Source organism: Phyllostomus discolor, chromosome 5 (genome assembly GCF_004126475.2).
Source record: "Phyllostomus discolor isolate MPI-MPIP mPhyDis1 chromosome 5, mPhyDis1.pri.v3, whole genome shotgun sequence".
NCBI classification, from domain to species: domain Eukaryota; kingdom Metazoa; phylum Chordata; class Mammalia; order Chiroptera; family Phyllostomidae; genus Phyllostomus; species Phyllostomus discolor.
The window spans coordinates 40576795-40592534 of record NC_040907.2 but is presented as its reverse complement, the minus strand read 5'-3'; the positions used below and the strand labels follow the sequence as shown (position 1 = coordinate 40592534).

At 45.0% G+C, this 15740-nt stretch overlaps 1 protein-coding gene across 8 annotated transcripts in view; it reads left to right on the top strand.

Moving 5' to 3' along the window:
- Nucleotides 1-15740, top strand: part of DAB1 (DAB adaptor protein 1) — a 1095315-nt gene that overhangs the window by 1057311 nt on the left and 22264 nt on the right. For 3 of the 8 annotated variants that reach the window (XM_036026165.1, XM_036026164.1, XM_036026163.1), the window contains 4 exons: nucleotides 3039-3089; nucleotides 3180-3227; nucleotides 7715-7777; nucleotides 10132-10240. In XM_036026165.1, the coding sequence (XP_035882058.1) occupies nucleotides 3039-3089; nucleotides 3180-3227; nucleotides 7715-7777; nucleotides 10132-10240 (271 nt within the window). Of the gene's footprint in view, nucleotides 1-3038; nucleotides 3228-7714; nucleotides 7778-10131; nucleotides 10241-15740 lie in introns of all 8 variants that reach the window. The other 5 variants (XM_028512523.1, XM_036026166.1, XM_028512525.2 and 2 more) reach the window with 2 other exon arrangements.

Here is a 15740-nt window from a genome sequence, read left to right as displayed (position 1 = left end):
TTTTTTTTTTAAAGAAGAGGGCGTGTATATATATATATATATATATATATATATAATATTTCTTAAGAAAAAATACTTGGGGATAAATAAATTAAAACTGTAGTAGTAATTGTAGATAAAGCAAGGGTTGGGGGTGTGCAGAGACTAGGGAATGGATTTCAGGCCCTGCCCATGGGAATCGACAGGGAGAGAGTGTAGGAGCTGGCGGGCTCTCTGCCCTGGCCAGATGTGGGGCCCAGGATGTTTCCAGAGGCTTGCCCTGCACAGGAGGAAAGAGTGCTTAGAAATAACTGAGCCAGGGTCAACCCAGGAAGGGAACCACAGTGCCAGGAGCCAAAGGCTTGAATGGGGGAGAGATAGTCAGGCAAGACGGCAGCTAGAATAGAGATGAGAGGGAGCAGATGGGGTCAAGAATGGACAAGGTGCTCAGAGGTAAGGCCAAGAAGTGCTGGGGATCCTTGGACACAGAGTCTGGCCTGTGCCCTCAGGTAGGGGTGATTTCTAATGAGGGACTTCTGGCAAGATTTTTGTTTCTTCTTCCTCTTTCTTTTTCCCAGTGTTACATAATAATAGTTCTCTATCGTGAAAAACTGTGTGTCTGCATTGCAAAAATGAGCCAAAAGAAATGGGATGAAAGGATAGTAATGATAGCTACTATTTGTCGAGCACCTACTATGTGCCAAACACCAAACAAGACTTTGCACCCACATCTCAGTTGATCCTCTCATGTGATGTCATCACTATCATCCCCACTTTAAAAAAGAGAAAACTGAGGCTAATTGACTTGTCCAGGGTCACACAGCCAGCATGTAGCACGGCCACGACTCAATCTACTTCCGTGTGACTCCGAGGAGACACATTTGCTTGCGAGCCCAGACCACTCTCCATCTGGATTTGCAAAATCGCCTCATCACACCCCAGCTGCACCCCTCACCACAGGCCACCCCTTCTGTCACCAAGAAAGTGACGGGTTCATGCCAACACTGGTTATCCTCACACATTTTCATTATGTGGTGGGGGTTTTTATGAGACTCTACCACAGGCTGTTTTTCAAATTTATTTAATTCATCCATCATGCTCTGAAGCCATTTGCTTTTTTATATTGGACAGATGTAATGAGATTTTGGACACTAAAAAATGTTTTTATTAAAAGTTATGACCCAGAGCTAGTTGGTAGGGACTGTGCCATAAATCCCTAGAAGTGCTCGAATTTATAAAGGATGTAGCGACATACCCTTAACCTTTCAGGCCACTCCATAGATTACAGGATCGCTTAAACTAATATTGTCCCACCACCTCTCCCCACCTCTGGCCAAATAATAATAATAATAACTTCTGTGCTTATCTGACATGGTGGTTCATCCTCTCCTCTTTGTCACAGCTGACTCTTGGTGAGCCAGTGTCTGGTGGAAGTGGGTGGGTGATGATGGAGTCTGCTGGTGCGTGGCCTGAAGGCCCTGCTGCAGGGACACGTTGGTTCCCCAGCTCTGCCTTGCAGCCTCCTGTCTGGGGTGGAGGGACATCAACTCACGTTTCCTACAGACAGAGCCAAAGTGATTTCTGACACATGAGTGTTATGAGATTATTGGGTAATAGTCTCTCCAATCCTCTATTGCCAACAGACAGCTCTCCTAAAAATTAGGAAATGATACAATTATTTCTGCTTATGCATAACAACTCATTTTAATGTCAATATTGTCAGATTTATATTACTGTTACACTAATTGAAAATCATCCAAAGAATAATTAGCTTGTATTATAGATGAGAACATAGTCATATATCTGTACAGATAGATAGATAGATACTATATATTATCTATAGTAAATATTATTGTTGTGACTTTGTTAAATTAACATTATATTATTAAGTTGAGCCCTGGGGCATCAGATGGTGGGCCGCAGTTCAACAAAGACCACAGGAGAATCGGAATAGAGAATTCACGGTTCACAGGTCCTGGAGGAGGGGCCATGGGGGGAGGCCAAGGCCGGGTGCAGGAGAGAGAGCAGCAGGACCTAAGGCAGATGCCTTTATTATCGCCCGTGGGTGAAGTGCCTAGAGTTCCTGGACTAAGCCTGCATTGGCAATTCAAACCAACAAAAATCAGAGTTTTGGTAAGATTCAAAGGGGTCTTATCTAAGGGGTGGTGAGGGGAAGGAAGGCCCCAGGAGGTGGGGAGACTGCAAAGTGTGGTCTGGGGCACGCCTCACAGGACGGCTTGGTGTCAGTTCAGCCACTGCAGGCCTCATGGCCACACAAAATGGATGCTGGCGCAGCAATGTTGTGGAGTAGTCTAGTGAAACTCTCAACAATTATAAGCAAAAAAATAAATAATTAAAACAATTAGATCTGGTCAGCAGCCAGCTGCTTTTGAAGCATGCATTCATGCATACATTTGGGGTGCTGCTTTGTGCCAGACCCTCTGTTCACTCCTGGGGATTCACAAGTAAATGCAGCACGGTTCCGGGTTCAGGAAGCTCACCATGGGACTGGCACAAATGATGGGCTGTTAATTCTCAGAGGAGGATTTTCAATTCAGAAGATTAAGGAAAGCTGCATGGAAGGGGTGGCCAGGTTTGAGAATTTGGATGAGCTTTGAGCTTGCAGGGATGAGGGGAAGAGCATTTCAAACAGAGGGGACAGCATGCACAAAGTCACTTATAAAACTAGCTGTTTACAGGCTAAGGACTTAAGTTTGGTAAAGCAGATAACATTTTTTGTTCTTTTAAAAATCTCCAGGGTAAACATTAGGTTCTTATCTGTTGCCACTATTGAGACTGGCTGGGTGATGCCTGTCATTTCAAGAAGGTGCACTTTAAACTGACACATTTACCATTGCTGTGTTTCCTAATCAGGCCTGTATTTGATCACCTGTTTGTTGGGAACATATTCTAGGGTTTTCACAGGACACTGGCAACAGCTCCCACCCACTGAGACCACGCGAGTGTAAACCATAGATACCATCCTCATAAAGCTCATTAATCCGTGTCATTTGTGTGTCACTCACTTCATCCTCATTCGTCACCCCTTCCACTTTCAGAATGGCCAGCCGATTGAGGACTTTGAAGAACGGTTTGCCGCGGCCACCCCGGTAAGAATGAGAGGGCCCTGTCTGGTGAACCATCTCTTGTCATTGTTCATCATTCATTTCATGCTCATAAGTCTTGCCTTGTGGTTACAGAACAGAAACCTGCCGGTGGACTTTGATGAGATTTTGGAGGCAATGAAGGTAAGGCCTCCAGGCTGTTGGCGTTAAGTCAGGGTTGTTCTGGTCATCCTCATGCATGCTCTGCTCTGTTCTGATGTTCTCAGGAAGCCTCCTGGGGGGCCCTGCAATAGGGTCACATAGTCACTGTGTGTGTGTGTGTGTGTGTGTGTGTGAGAGAGAGAGAGAGAGAGAGAGAGAGAGAGTGTGATGGAGAGGAAGTGACACTCTTTCATTTCATTCAAGAAATATTTTTTGAGGTCCTAACGTGTCCCAGGCTTTCTAATAAATGGTTGGAGATGTGGCGCAGAGGAAGAAGCTCATAGTATAATAGTGCAACCCTGCACAGAAAGTAGGGTTCAGTGAGGTAGGGTAGGGTAAGGTAGCCTAGAGAGGTGTACTGTAGTAGAACAGCATAATGGGATTCACACACCAAAACAGAGTGTGCTAAGTACACCATTGGGAATAAAAGACAGGCAAAACTGCTATTCAGCCACTGTACTCTGGAATAGATATACTGGCTTACAACCAATATTTAAACAAATTGGCTGATATATAGGCTAATGAATATGCTCACCCCTGATCAGAGTGTTTGGTTGGTAGGGGTGGGGAGGTCTTCTAAGGACTTTTAACCTTGGCTGAAGATTAGAATCACCAGAAGAGCTTTTACAGTTAGAGGTACTAGGCTATACTTCAAACCAGGCATCAGTATTTTCCTCCTGGTGATTTCAGTGTGCATCCAAGTTTGAGGACCACTGAAATAAAAATATCACATAAGCTGGTGGATAGTGCAATGGGGTAAAAACTAAGGGAATGTTTTCTGGAGGGAAAGTCCTCAAATTTGTGTCCTGATGAATGGGTGGAAAGGCAATGGGGGGAAGAATGAGTGCTCTGGGAAGGAAGAAAAGCACATGCAAAGGCCCTGAGGCAGCCCTTTCTTCTCTAACCCTCATGCTTCTCTGCTCCATGACACTGCCCTGATTGTGTCTATGGGCCTGTCTTTCCATCCGACAGCCAGCTCATGAGAGTAGGAACAGGAACGTGCCTTATTCTTCCCAGTACCCCCCGCCCTTGGCATAGAATCTGTTATACAGTAGGGGGGCTCCATGCTTTTCCTAAATGAAGGAGCTCCTGATGCCAAAACATAGGTAATAAGTCTGTGAGAAAGGGTTTGGGAGTCAGCCAGGCATCTCAGCCTTCACCAGCGGTGCCTCCAGTGATGGAGATACTGAGGCCACCCCCACCATAAACAGCCAAGCTGTCCCTCATCCCCCTCAGTGGCCTTGGCAGCTTCCAGTGTTACTCTGCTGACCCTGGAAAATGCCCTGGACTAAAGAAGGGGCAGAATTTGTCATCAACAGCTGCATCTCTTTCTATGAAGGCATCGGTAGTGCTCATAATGGTAAGGCAAGTAGGCACCTGGAGCCAGCCTTCCAGATGAGTTCTCCAGGTGGATGTGAATCATGAAGGCCTTTCAGGAGCTCGACTTTGGTCTAGAGAATAGGGTGGAGCTGGACTTCCATCCTGTAGGAGGGCTAACCAAGGCTGTGTAAAGTGATAGACAAATGAGATACCACTCTGCTTGGGGGTCAAGTCCAGCTGCTTTTAACTAACTGGTCAGAGGCAAGTCACTCAGCCTCTTGGTCTCAGTCAGCTCCTCTGCAAAACGTCAGTGGTGAGACACCTGTGCTGCTGACGTCACGGGGCTCGGCGAACATCAAACCTGATGATAATGTATTGCAAAGTGTACTGTAAAGTGTAAAGAGTTTTACAAATGGGGGTGGTTAGCTTTATTCTCTTCAGTCCCTTAAATAATTAATTACAACAATTGCATTCAATGGAACATGGCTTATTAGGTTACAAATAATGTTAATGCCTAACATTATCATAGGGAGGGAAGCTGTTAAAATCAACATTACTCCACATTCTCAGTCACATACGGTTATCCAAATTATTTTTAAGTATATGGCCTAAGAATCCATTTTTTCCTGTGAAATTTAACTCAAGCTTTTGTTTAAACAGCAAGTCTAATGGAATGAAGTCATAATCTATGTTTTATGCTTCTGCATGTTTTTCTCATTTAATCCTTGAGTGAAAATCATCAGGCAGGAGGGAAGTCTGTGTCTCAAGAATGAAGGGTATTTTAAAAGTTGTGCTTAAGAAGAAAAATAGCCAGTAAATTATATTTATGGTGTTGGTAAAAGTGTGCCACGAGTTCAACACATTTGGAATGTATAGTGTGTAGCTTAGTTATTAACTTCATTTTAATATTTTCATACCACTGAAAATAGTTGTGGACCATCTTAAAAGTATTGAGTTCCGATTGTGAGGAACCCCAGAAGCTTCATTTGAGTTAAGTAGAGGTGTTACTTATATGAATTTGGGAGAGAGTCTAAAGAATTGGCATAGTTCCTCCAAGTAATATAACTTATTGGAAACAAGCTAACAAAACAAGGAGGCGCTCAGGGTCCAGCCAGATCCGGGAGAGCACCCTGCGTGCTGGCCATCTCACCACCGTCCTGTAAGTGTGGACCATTATCTTCTGAAAGAGAGTCAAGGTAGTAGAGAGCTGACAGAACAACAGTGAATGCACCAAGTCCCGTTACGACCCGGGCCCTGGCCACTTCACTGGTCTCCTCTCCTGCCTCTGCCATCACACACTGGTCATGCCCACCTGCTCAGAGTCCCAGGCCTCTCTCCTTTTTGCTCATGTATTTCCAACTGCCCCTCCTCTTTTTGGCTGCCTAGATAACTGCTTCTCTTCTTCAGGATCCAGATCAGGGCTATTTCTTTGAGAAAACTCTCACTAAGCTTTGCCAAAACCTGGCTGGGTCCCTGCTAGGTGCTCCCATAGTGCCCATAGAGGCCTCTGTTGCCAGTGCTGCTGCATTATATTGGAATTATCTCTATCTGTGAATTGTCCCCACCAGACTGTCAGCTCCCTGCTGGCAGGAACTTGGCATTTCTCATCATTATGTTCCCAGCACCTAGCATTTGTTCAGTATATACAGAAAAAACATTGCATAGTTGGGAAGGAAATGAACATGTACAGGACCCTGCTTTATACCAGGCACCATTATTCCATCTGAAGGCTTAAAGGGAAGAATTGAAAGTCAGTAAGACAGGCTAAGCTTCTTTCAGCCAAAAGAGCTTTTTGTACCTTTGAAACCATGCTTAGCCAAACTTCAAAGAAAGTCCTGCTATTAATATTGTCAATAAATCTGCAAAGGAGGTATTACCATCTCCATTGTCCAGGTAAGGGAACTAAAGCTTTGAGGAATGGCAGAGATTGGAAGTAGCATCCCAGGTGAGGGACCTTGTCCAGCCACCAGAGCTCCCTCATTTGTCAGCAGGAGAGAATATCCCTTTCTTCGGTGTGAATTGGAGAGATCCAGAATTCAAGTAGGCAGGCAGGCAGGCAGGGAGAATCTGCCTGCATGGCAGGCAGGCAGGCAGGCAGGGAGAGTCTGCCTGCATGGTAGGCAGGCGGACTTTCCCTGTTGTTTCTCCTGAATGGTATTTTTAGGTTCTCCTATCACTCAAAATCCAAAGAGGAGCAGAGAGTGTCTTTTCCTCAGTGGGAAGGTTTGCACAAAGCATGTGATTATATACTTCAAGTCAGGCCATTGGAATCCTGGCCATAGACTCCCTACAGTCTCTGAAGCTGGGAGAGTATGCAGATTTATTTCTAAGTATATCTTAAAGGGTTTCTTCCATTAAGGCTTTCTTCTACAGCTGGCGTTGCTCAGACACTCCCACATGATGGATGGGGAATATAGATGATATGATGTCTGTAGTGATGGAGTTCCTAGGAGTGATTAATAGTGTATATGCTGGGCTATTTCTGATGCCCTTCCTGGTATTAAATATATTTTTTCTTTTCCTCCAACTACATTTTTTATTCTCAAGACAAACTCTTTCAGGGACTTCATATGCCTGCATACTCTGTGTGCAGAAAATTCAAGTCATAGCTTGCGTGACCTTGAGGTCACCTCTATGTGGCTCAGTTTATTCATCTGTAAAAATGGTGATGGTGACGCCCACCTCTCAGGGTCATAGATATTGGGAGCATTTATGGAGAAGTGGCTGTGAAGTCATGTCCTGCTATACTTAGCATGTGAGAGGCGTTTTGTGTGTGTGGATGTGCTCAGGAAAGAAAAGCCAATGATAGGACCGCCCTCTTGCCTTTATCTCCCTTGGAGAATAGAGACAGTGCTGGTGTTAACGGTAAACTCATGTGAAGTGGCATGAGCATTGTTTGCGGGAGGTGGGCAAGCCTGAATCTCCTGGACTGAGCCCGAGCAAACAGCCAGACACATGGAAGCAGGAACCGATTCTGGCCGTATGGCAAAGGTTGTCTTTAGGATCATGAGGCCTAGTGGTGACCAACTGGGCTCATGGTTTACATAGCTGTGTTGAAAAAGAGAAATAGGACACTGGTTTCCAAGCAGTGCCCAGCAGCAGCAGCATCATTCCTTGTGGTTACATCATTATCTTTTATGTCTTTGCAGGCTGTGACCCAATTAGAACTTTTTGGGGACATGTCCACCCCTCCTGATATAACCTCTCCCCCCGTAAGTATGCACTGGCCTCTGAGCCTGGCACCCTTTTCCTTCTCTTCTTCAGCCTCACAGTGGCCAGAAGAGGGGCTTTGGGCAGAAGAGGCCTACCACTGGATTTCAGTTCTGACTCCTTCAAGCTGTGTGATTCGGGCAAAAGAACTAGTAATTCTAAATCTCAATTTCCTTTTAAATTTTAAAAGAAATTATGATACATGCTTCTGTTTTGAGAAATCAATGAGATCATGCATTAGCAATTACAGATTCCCTGGGTACTAGCTATTATGCTGGGCAGTGGAGAGATGCATGCATGGGAGGTGGTCACTGCCTGCAAGGTGGTCACTGCCTGCAAGGAGCAGGTGGTCTAGTTGGGAACAGGGGCAAGAAACTCAACAGGACAAGAGACACGATGAGGCATTCGACAACACTGACCCAGATCCCGCACTGCCAGGTGGTCTGCCCAGTGGCGGAAGCATCTTCTCACCCACCCCTTTCTGCCCTTTCCTTCTTAACTTCCTTCCTCTGTCCCTCTTCTTTCCTGCCTTCTTGCACCCTGACTGCTAGCTTGCCTGAGCTTCTCACAAAGCTTTGGAGTCCCAGCTCCAGATTCAGCTAGTGTATCTCAGTCATTGATTTGCAGGGAGACGGAGATTTTAGAAAGCCCTCATTTGAAATGAAAAGAAGAAAAATAGGTATTAAAACCAAGACCAAATAGAAACACAGTGTTTTGAGAACTGGATGCATTCAAAGGCCACCCTGTAGCTGCTGAAAACAACAGAGCCAGCCGAGATAGCCCCTTCAGCATCTCTTCCCCACCCCCATACCCATGTATACACTCCCCAGAGGTAGGTAGAGAGCAGTCAGTCACAGCTGCGCCAGCTGAAGCTGCTGGGAGGGGCAGCTCCCCTGGGCACTGCACAGTTGTGCAAACCTAGGGGTGGTGCTATGGTTCATTGGTGAGTTGTGCCTCACAGAGAAAAGGCTGTAACCTCACCACTGAAGACAGATGGCACGAGACCCTAATGCCCACAGCTGCCGCCAGGGAATCTAGGCACAGCTGTTCCATTCCCAACACCTGATGTCCAGAGCAGCTGTGAAGGAGGGGACAGCAGCTCCTGTCTCCAGGGAAGCTGGACAGCTCTAGTACATCTAATTCCCTCCTCCTTCTCCAGACAGAACAGCTGTGTCCTGGGCACTGGGAATCTCAGAGCCGTGGGACTATGAAGCCCAAAAGGCCTGAAGAGATCTTATAACCTTTCCCCTTCATTTTACAAATGAGCAAACTGAGTCCCAGAGAAGGCATGTGACTCACCCAAGGTCACGTTGTGAAAAAGAGAATGATGTTGATTGTGTGTAAAAAAGTGCTTAATGCAGCGTCTCATGGCTGCGTTTCTGGCCCTGAACCCAAGTGCAGTGCAAATGGGTATTTCATCATCCTCAGAACAATGCCACTCTTCCCAGAGGCTGCTAGTCTAAAAATGGTCTTGTCTAATTGCCCTGGTTTCAGGATTAATTACTTGCTCCAGTCTGTCCCAACGGGGGAAAAGTAAGAATATTACATCATCGAGTAGACAGACTCTGTAGGCAAAGGGCCTCTGTAAATAGTTAGGAAAAACTGCGCACTGATGTTTTTCATTCAGTACCCTTCACCTTACCCAACAGTTCGTGCAACTGACCTTTCTGAAATTCCAGCATGGCCCCACTGCAGAGTTTATAGGTCAGGCATTTTTGTAAAATCATCTTCTAGAAAACACGTACTTCTTCTCACAAGAAGATTCAAGCAAAATTCTGGGAGGCACCAGGATACAAGGATCTCTGCTCCAGTTGCTAAGTTTCATTGGTTCATTTAGTCAACAACTGTTTATTGGCTGTATTTTGAGTAACAAGCCCTGAGCTGGGCACACAGTAGGTCCTGAGTGGGTGAGTGTATGTCAGTTTGAATTGACTGTCTTAAAAAGGAAAGCCAGCTATTATGGAAAAAATTTGAAGGTCTGAAATCACCCCTAAAAGGTAGGGACTCAAATTGAATAGTCATGATAGTGGCCTTTGTTTGCTGAGCACCTACTGTATGCGTCAGCCTGATACTCAGTGATTTCAATGCACGATCTCATTTAATCCTCACAGCAGCTCTACAAGTAGGTATCATGTTGCCCATTTTACAGATTATCTGTGTAACCAGTTCCTGGTTTGCATACTACCTAAGTGGTCTGGACTGTGGTTTGCTTCTGCAGCATTCCCCCACCCACCCACGCACATCTTCCCCATGCACACACACCCAGTTCCTGCACCTGCTGCCTCTCATGCTTGATGATTGCTGAGTCAGGTCTCCCAGGAGCCTCATGCACCCTCCACTCCTCTCTGTCTGACAGACTCCTGCAACTCCAGGTGATGCCTTTATCCCGTCTTCATCTCAGACACTTCCGGCGAGTGCAGACATGTTTGGTTCTGTACCTTTCGGCACTGCTGCTGTACCCTCAGGTAAGCCCTCTTCCACCTGCTCCCCTTCCTTTGGAGAAAGGGTTAACTGAACCAGCTGCCAGATTGTGTCAGTGCCTGTGGGACCACCATTCTCCCCTCGTAACTCTTCAGGTGACATTGAAAAGCTGCCATGAGTTGGGGGGTGCTGTTTAAAAAGGTCTGGTATGCTGTGGTCTGGAATTCAGCGATGTCTTTCACCTGGAGTGTTCAAGATTCCAGGACTCAAGTGTATAGCTTTAGGGAGCCTGGTGCACACACAGCCTTGCAAATCGGTGCAAATCCATTTCTTCCTGTCCTTCTCAGCCAGAGGAGAAAGGTGGCAAACTGGGAGCTGGTGAATCCGTTCCCCAGAGAGCTCTTGAGATCTGACTGATAGATGTGCTCTGACTCATTTGGTTGTGGATCCCAAGTAGGGGGAGGTGCCCCATGCAAGAAACCTAAGGAACCAGAGCAAACTGCCTAACAGTGAATTGAGAGGCTAATGTGGCTCTTAGTGATTTAGAAAGTATTTGTTCTGTTTTCCAAATGTTCTTTAAAATACATGGATTACTTGTACAACTGGGTAAAAATACAGGGTCCAGCAGCAATAACACCTACTCGAGTGTGGTTGGTAGGGTAATAATATGAGTGTAATAATTTATAGCTTTAATTTCAACATTCACCTAAAATGTCATATGCTGTGCTTGAGTGTGATATTGTTATGTTACAGAATCACATGCTTATGATTTTGTAATTAAAAGGGGGTATTATTTGTGCCAGACCCTGTATGTAATAATGGTACTGCAGGTGAGTTACAAATCAGTGGGATCTCAGGTATCTTGTTTCCATGGCGTCGGGTGCTCCATGCAGCCAACCCACACTACTTGGGCACAACCAAAGGTGGTATTAATTCTGCTTTTCACTTACAGGGGAGACTTAAAGGCTTTCTGCTTTCTTTAATGACATATTTGAAGTTTGTAGCTTCCTCTTTCTTTTTCTACTCTATTCTTATAAATAGCAAATCTAGTTTAAGTATTCTAGAATACAAATCTTCTTGCATATTTTTCTATAAATAATGACTTTTAATTACATAGTGTTAGAAGCAAATTCTTGCCACCAGATATAAACCTCGTTGTTATTAAAAGTGAATTAAAAATGTATCCCCTGTTCTGAAGTAGTTACACTTACTCACCATGAGCTCAGGGATCATTATGAACTTTTAGCAGCAACAGGTAGCCTAGAAATATATTCAGTTGCTAAGTTTCCCAATTGACTCTTTTTTATCCATCTTTAAAGGGGGCTAGTGGTGATGAATACTTTTCCTTACCTAACGTGAATCTTCACATTTCCTTGGGGGTCGTGTATGTCTTTTTAAATAAGAATAGCAGTTTTCCATCAGAAAGACTCTGCCTTCCTGTGCTATCAACCTTGTGTTCAGAATACCCATGCTTTGTCCTCATTATTTGATTCATGAAGATATGCTGGGACAGGTGGTGGGAACTCTAGGCACTAAACTCACTAAGTTGCAGGTGTGTTCATCCCACAGATACTCACTGAGTGCTGCCTGTGCTCCAGGTTTGGGTCTGGGTGCCTGGGGTGTGTCAATGACTACAGCTCACACAGACAGATGCCTGCCTGCAGAGAACTTACTTTCTATTAGGGACGCAGACAACAGTATAAAAATGACCTATGTCCTGTGTTAGAAAATGATCACTGGTATGGACAAAAAGAAAATGTAGAGCAGGTTATGGGGGCTTTGGAGCAGGGAAAGGGCGAGTGTAAGTACAGGCCTTAATCAGAAGGGGCTTATGCAGGATGGTCTATGAACAGACTGGAAGTAGCGAGGGAGAGAGCCAAGATGGAATCAGGGTTGGGGTACTCCGGGCAGGGGAGGAATGACTTGGCCCTTCCAGTCCATGTTCCCTGCCTATAAGTGAGAGGGTGGGACTGGAGGCAATTTCTCATTGTCTTCCAGCCCTAACATTTGATGAAAAACCCCTGAGGACTGACCCGTGCCAGGCACGATACTGCTCTGGGCCTGTTCCCCAGGCTGTGCCAGACAAGGGCTTTGAAGGCCTAGATTTCAATCTTGTGGTTGACCAACCGTGCTGCAAACTATGGACACACCATTTCTGCACATCCAGGCTTGGTTTATTCAGCTGCTGGGGAAAAAAAAAAGTGGTTCGGTTACTTCCAAACTTCCAGGTTTTAGAACATAAGTCTAAAATTAATTTTTATTAGCATATTTTGGGTTCTTACTCTATTTAAAATATGGTGAGGAACAAAACTAGGTTCAGTTGGTGTTAAACTGTCTGCCCTTTTTTCTTGCTTACCTGGCCTTAAAAATCTCTGCAGCTATTGAATCTCTGTCTGCCCGTGCCTAGCCGGAGAGCCGGTGACAGGTGCATGGGGAAATGAAGCGGGGTATACTGTGCAGTGGACAGACTGTCGGAGGCTTTCACAGCCAACACACTGGGCTTGAGTCCTGGCTCAGACATTTGTTTAGAAGCTTTAGACTTCTGGGCAAATTACTTAACCTGTAAGAGCCAGAGTCTCTTCATCTTCATAACTGAATTAAAAATATTATTTACCTTGCAACAATATCATGAGGATTAAATGAAAAGTTAAGTGCCTTGAAGAATGCTGGTATTTTGTATATGCTTCATGTGGGAAACACTAGTATTATTATTATTATTACTCTGATATCTAAAGTGCAAGAAAATATGTCTTGGTCCACCTAGGTTATTTTCCTTTATCTTCTTGGAAATTTTTTTTAATGCATGTAATAAAGTTTAGGTCTTCAGCCTCCTGACTGTGCATGGTGAAGCTGGTCTGGGGGGCCTGGAGAAGGCAGACCCGCCACTAACTGGCAATGTAATACTCAGTTAAGTCTCTTCTGGGCTTCAGGACACATATCTGTAAAATGGGGACAAGGTTCCAGCTCACGGAGGTATTCTGAGGATTGCACCTGTTAATGCATGTAGTGAAATATTTAAAGCAAGTGCCTGGCAGCGTTTTCATAAGTAAGCACTCACCTGAAGTTTGCTACCTGTCTGTCCATCAGGAGCCCTGGCCCCGCTCCCCACACTCTGTGTAGCTACATCCAACCTCCCTCATGAATCCACAGTTTTTCTAAAAACATAAGCTCCACTGGTGCAAGGATTTTTTTAAACAGCTTTATTCTTTACTCCATCTTCAGAGACTAAAACAGTGCTGGCACCCAGTAGGAATATTTCTGAAATGAATGACTCAATCAGTCAGTTAAATGCAGTAACACAGACAAGAGGCACCATGTAAGTTCTATATATGCTGGGGAAGTCTCTTCATTTTCAGTGTTTTTCTTACATTTTAGTCTGATTTTTTTCTTTTTACAAATAATGAATGTATCCCCAGGTATGAGCATCTGGTTATAAATTGCAATTTTCAACACTTTTTAAAAATCTAACTGCAAGGCAGGAATGCAGGTGTTTCCTTTCACTTCCCAGCAAGGAGGTGCGTGATTGATCTGAACTCCACGGCATAAACAGATGCTCCTTGGCACCTCCCCACTCCGCGGCTAAACGTTAATGAGCAAACAGTTACTAAGCAGTTATGTGGCTGCAGTGGCAGCCCCCAAGTGGCTTTCTGTGTCCAGGGCTACCGCAGCCCTGCTGCTGAGGTATCCCATCGGGCATGCACCATGCCGTGTGGTCAGAGAAGCTTAGCTCACTGGTCTGGGGGGAGCCCCAGCTGCCAGAACTGCCCCCCACAGGCAAAGCAAGTGAGACCTGCGAGTTCCCAAACATGATGCCCAATTACCTTGTGCTCCTTTTTTTCCTTTTGAATATTGTACTTTGATCTGAAACAGGTGGTGTGAACCCAGAGAGACATGTTAACAGCTCTCTCCAGAAAAGTGTGCACAGCCCATCTGTTGGTTCCTTGTAGGGAAAAAAATGATAAGAGGAGGAAAATCCCTGCCACCAACAGTAGATTCATCAGAGATCACGGCACTTACAGATCTTGGAGTTTAGTTGTACACTTGGAAAAATTCAGTGAAGGTGTTTACTCTACTATGACTCATGCACCTTTGTACAGAGCCTTTCTCCAGTCTCAAACACTTATGGAGCAATCGATGTGTGCCCAAAACTGTGCTAGATGCTGAGTGGGGAGAAAGGAAATAGGGGCTTCTGCTAGCAGGTTGTTTCCAGTCCAACAAGGGAAGACAGAATAACTGGACAATTGCAAGGCAGTGTGACAAGTGCCATGACTGACATGCACATGGGGACTGTAGAAGCTCAGAGAAGGAGAACCAACTGAGTCTAGAGGTCAGGGAAGGCATCCAGCAGAGGTGAGGCTGGGCTGAGTTTCAAAGAGCAAATAAGGGGTGGCCACATAAAGAAGAAGGGGATGGCTTTCTAGGCACATGGACCAGCAAAGGTGAGAGAGCAGGTTGAGTGTTGTCTGCAGTGGCTGGAAGAAAATGTGTCAGTTGAAAATGGGGATGAAGAGGTAGAGAGGAGGACCTGGCTGATGTGGCTCAGTGGATCGAGCACCAGCCTGAGAACCAAAATGTCCCCGGATTGATTTTTGGTCAGGGTGCATGCCTGGGTTGTAGGCCAGATCCCTAGCTGGGGGTATGCAAGAGGCAACCACTTAATTATCCTGTTTCTCTCCCTTTCTCCCTCCCTGACCCTCTCTCTAAAAAATACATAAATAAAATCTTTTTTAAAAAAGAGGTGGAGATCCCCCAAAGGCTCATAAGCCAAGCTAACACATCTGAGCCTGATACTCAAGAAAATGAAGCTCTATGTTTGCACTGGAGAACAGTCCTCTGGTGACGTCGAAGGGGATGAAAAGGAAACAAAACAAAAAATAGGCTTGGGGCGGCAGAAGCCCTCCATCGTTCACCAAGATGAGCATCAGGGCTGGAAGTGGGGGTGGCGGGAAGACCCGTGACAGCTCTCCACCTTGTCAGACCCAGTGCTCCCTTGTAATCACACATGCTTGTGATGCTATGAAATGAAGTTCATAGATGATATAACCCATCTACATACAGGTCTTCAAAAATCAATACAGTTTCCTAACAGTAACATAAGGAAGAAATAAAAGAAAGCTAATTTATAATTAAAATATATGTATTTCAATCAGGACATACCCAAGTACAACCACATTGGCAGACATACTAACTAGTCAGGTATGAACATGTAGGAAACATAAGAAATACAAGAGCATCCTGTTGGCTCAGCCTCCACCAGAGGTGTTCTGGTGAGGAACTGTGACCTTCCCAATGGGTGAACAACTTGTGACAGCGCTCCAAACCAGAGAAAATAACAGTCTTCTCTCAACATACACAGTTGTCACATTTCTAGAAAATTAAGTACATTAAAACTTGTAAAAAGGAACTTTGAATTTCTGTGTAACTCAAAGTTCAGTCTATGCTCAAATAATCATAAAAAGAAAATAGGCTAATTTTTTGTTCACGTCAGTCTCACTCATTGAAGGACATCTAGTATCAATGCTCTTGCACTGAAGAAACCAGTAG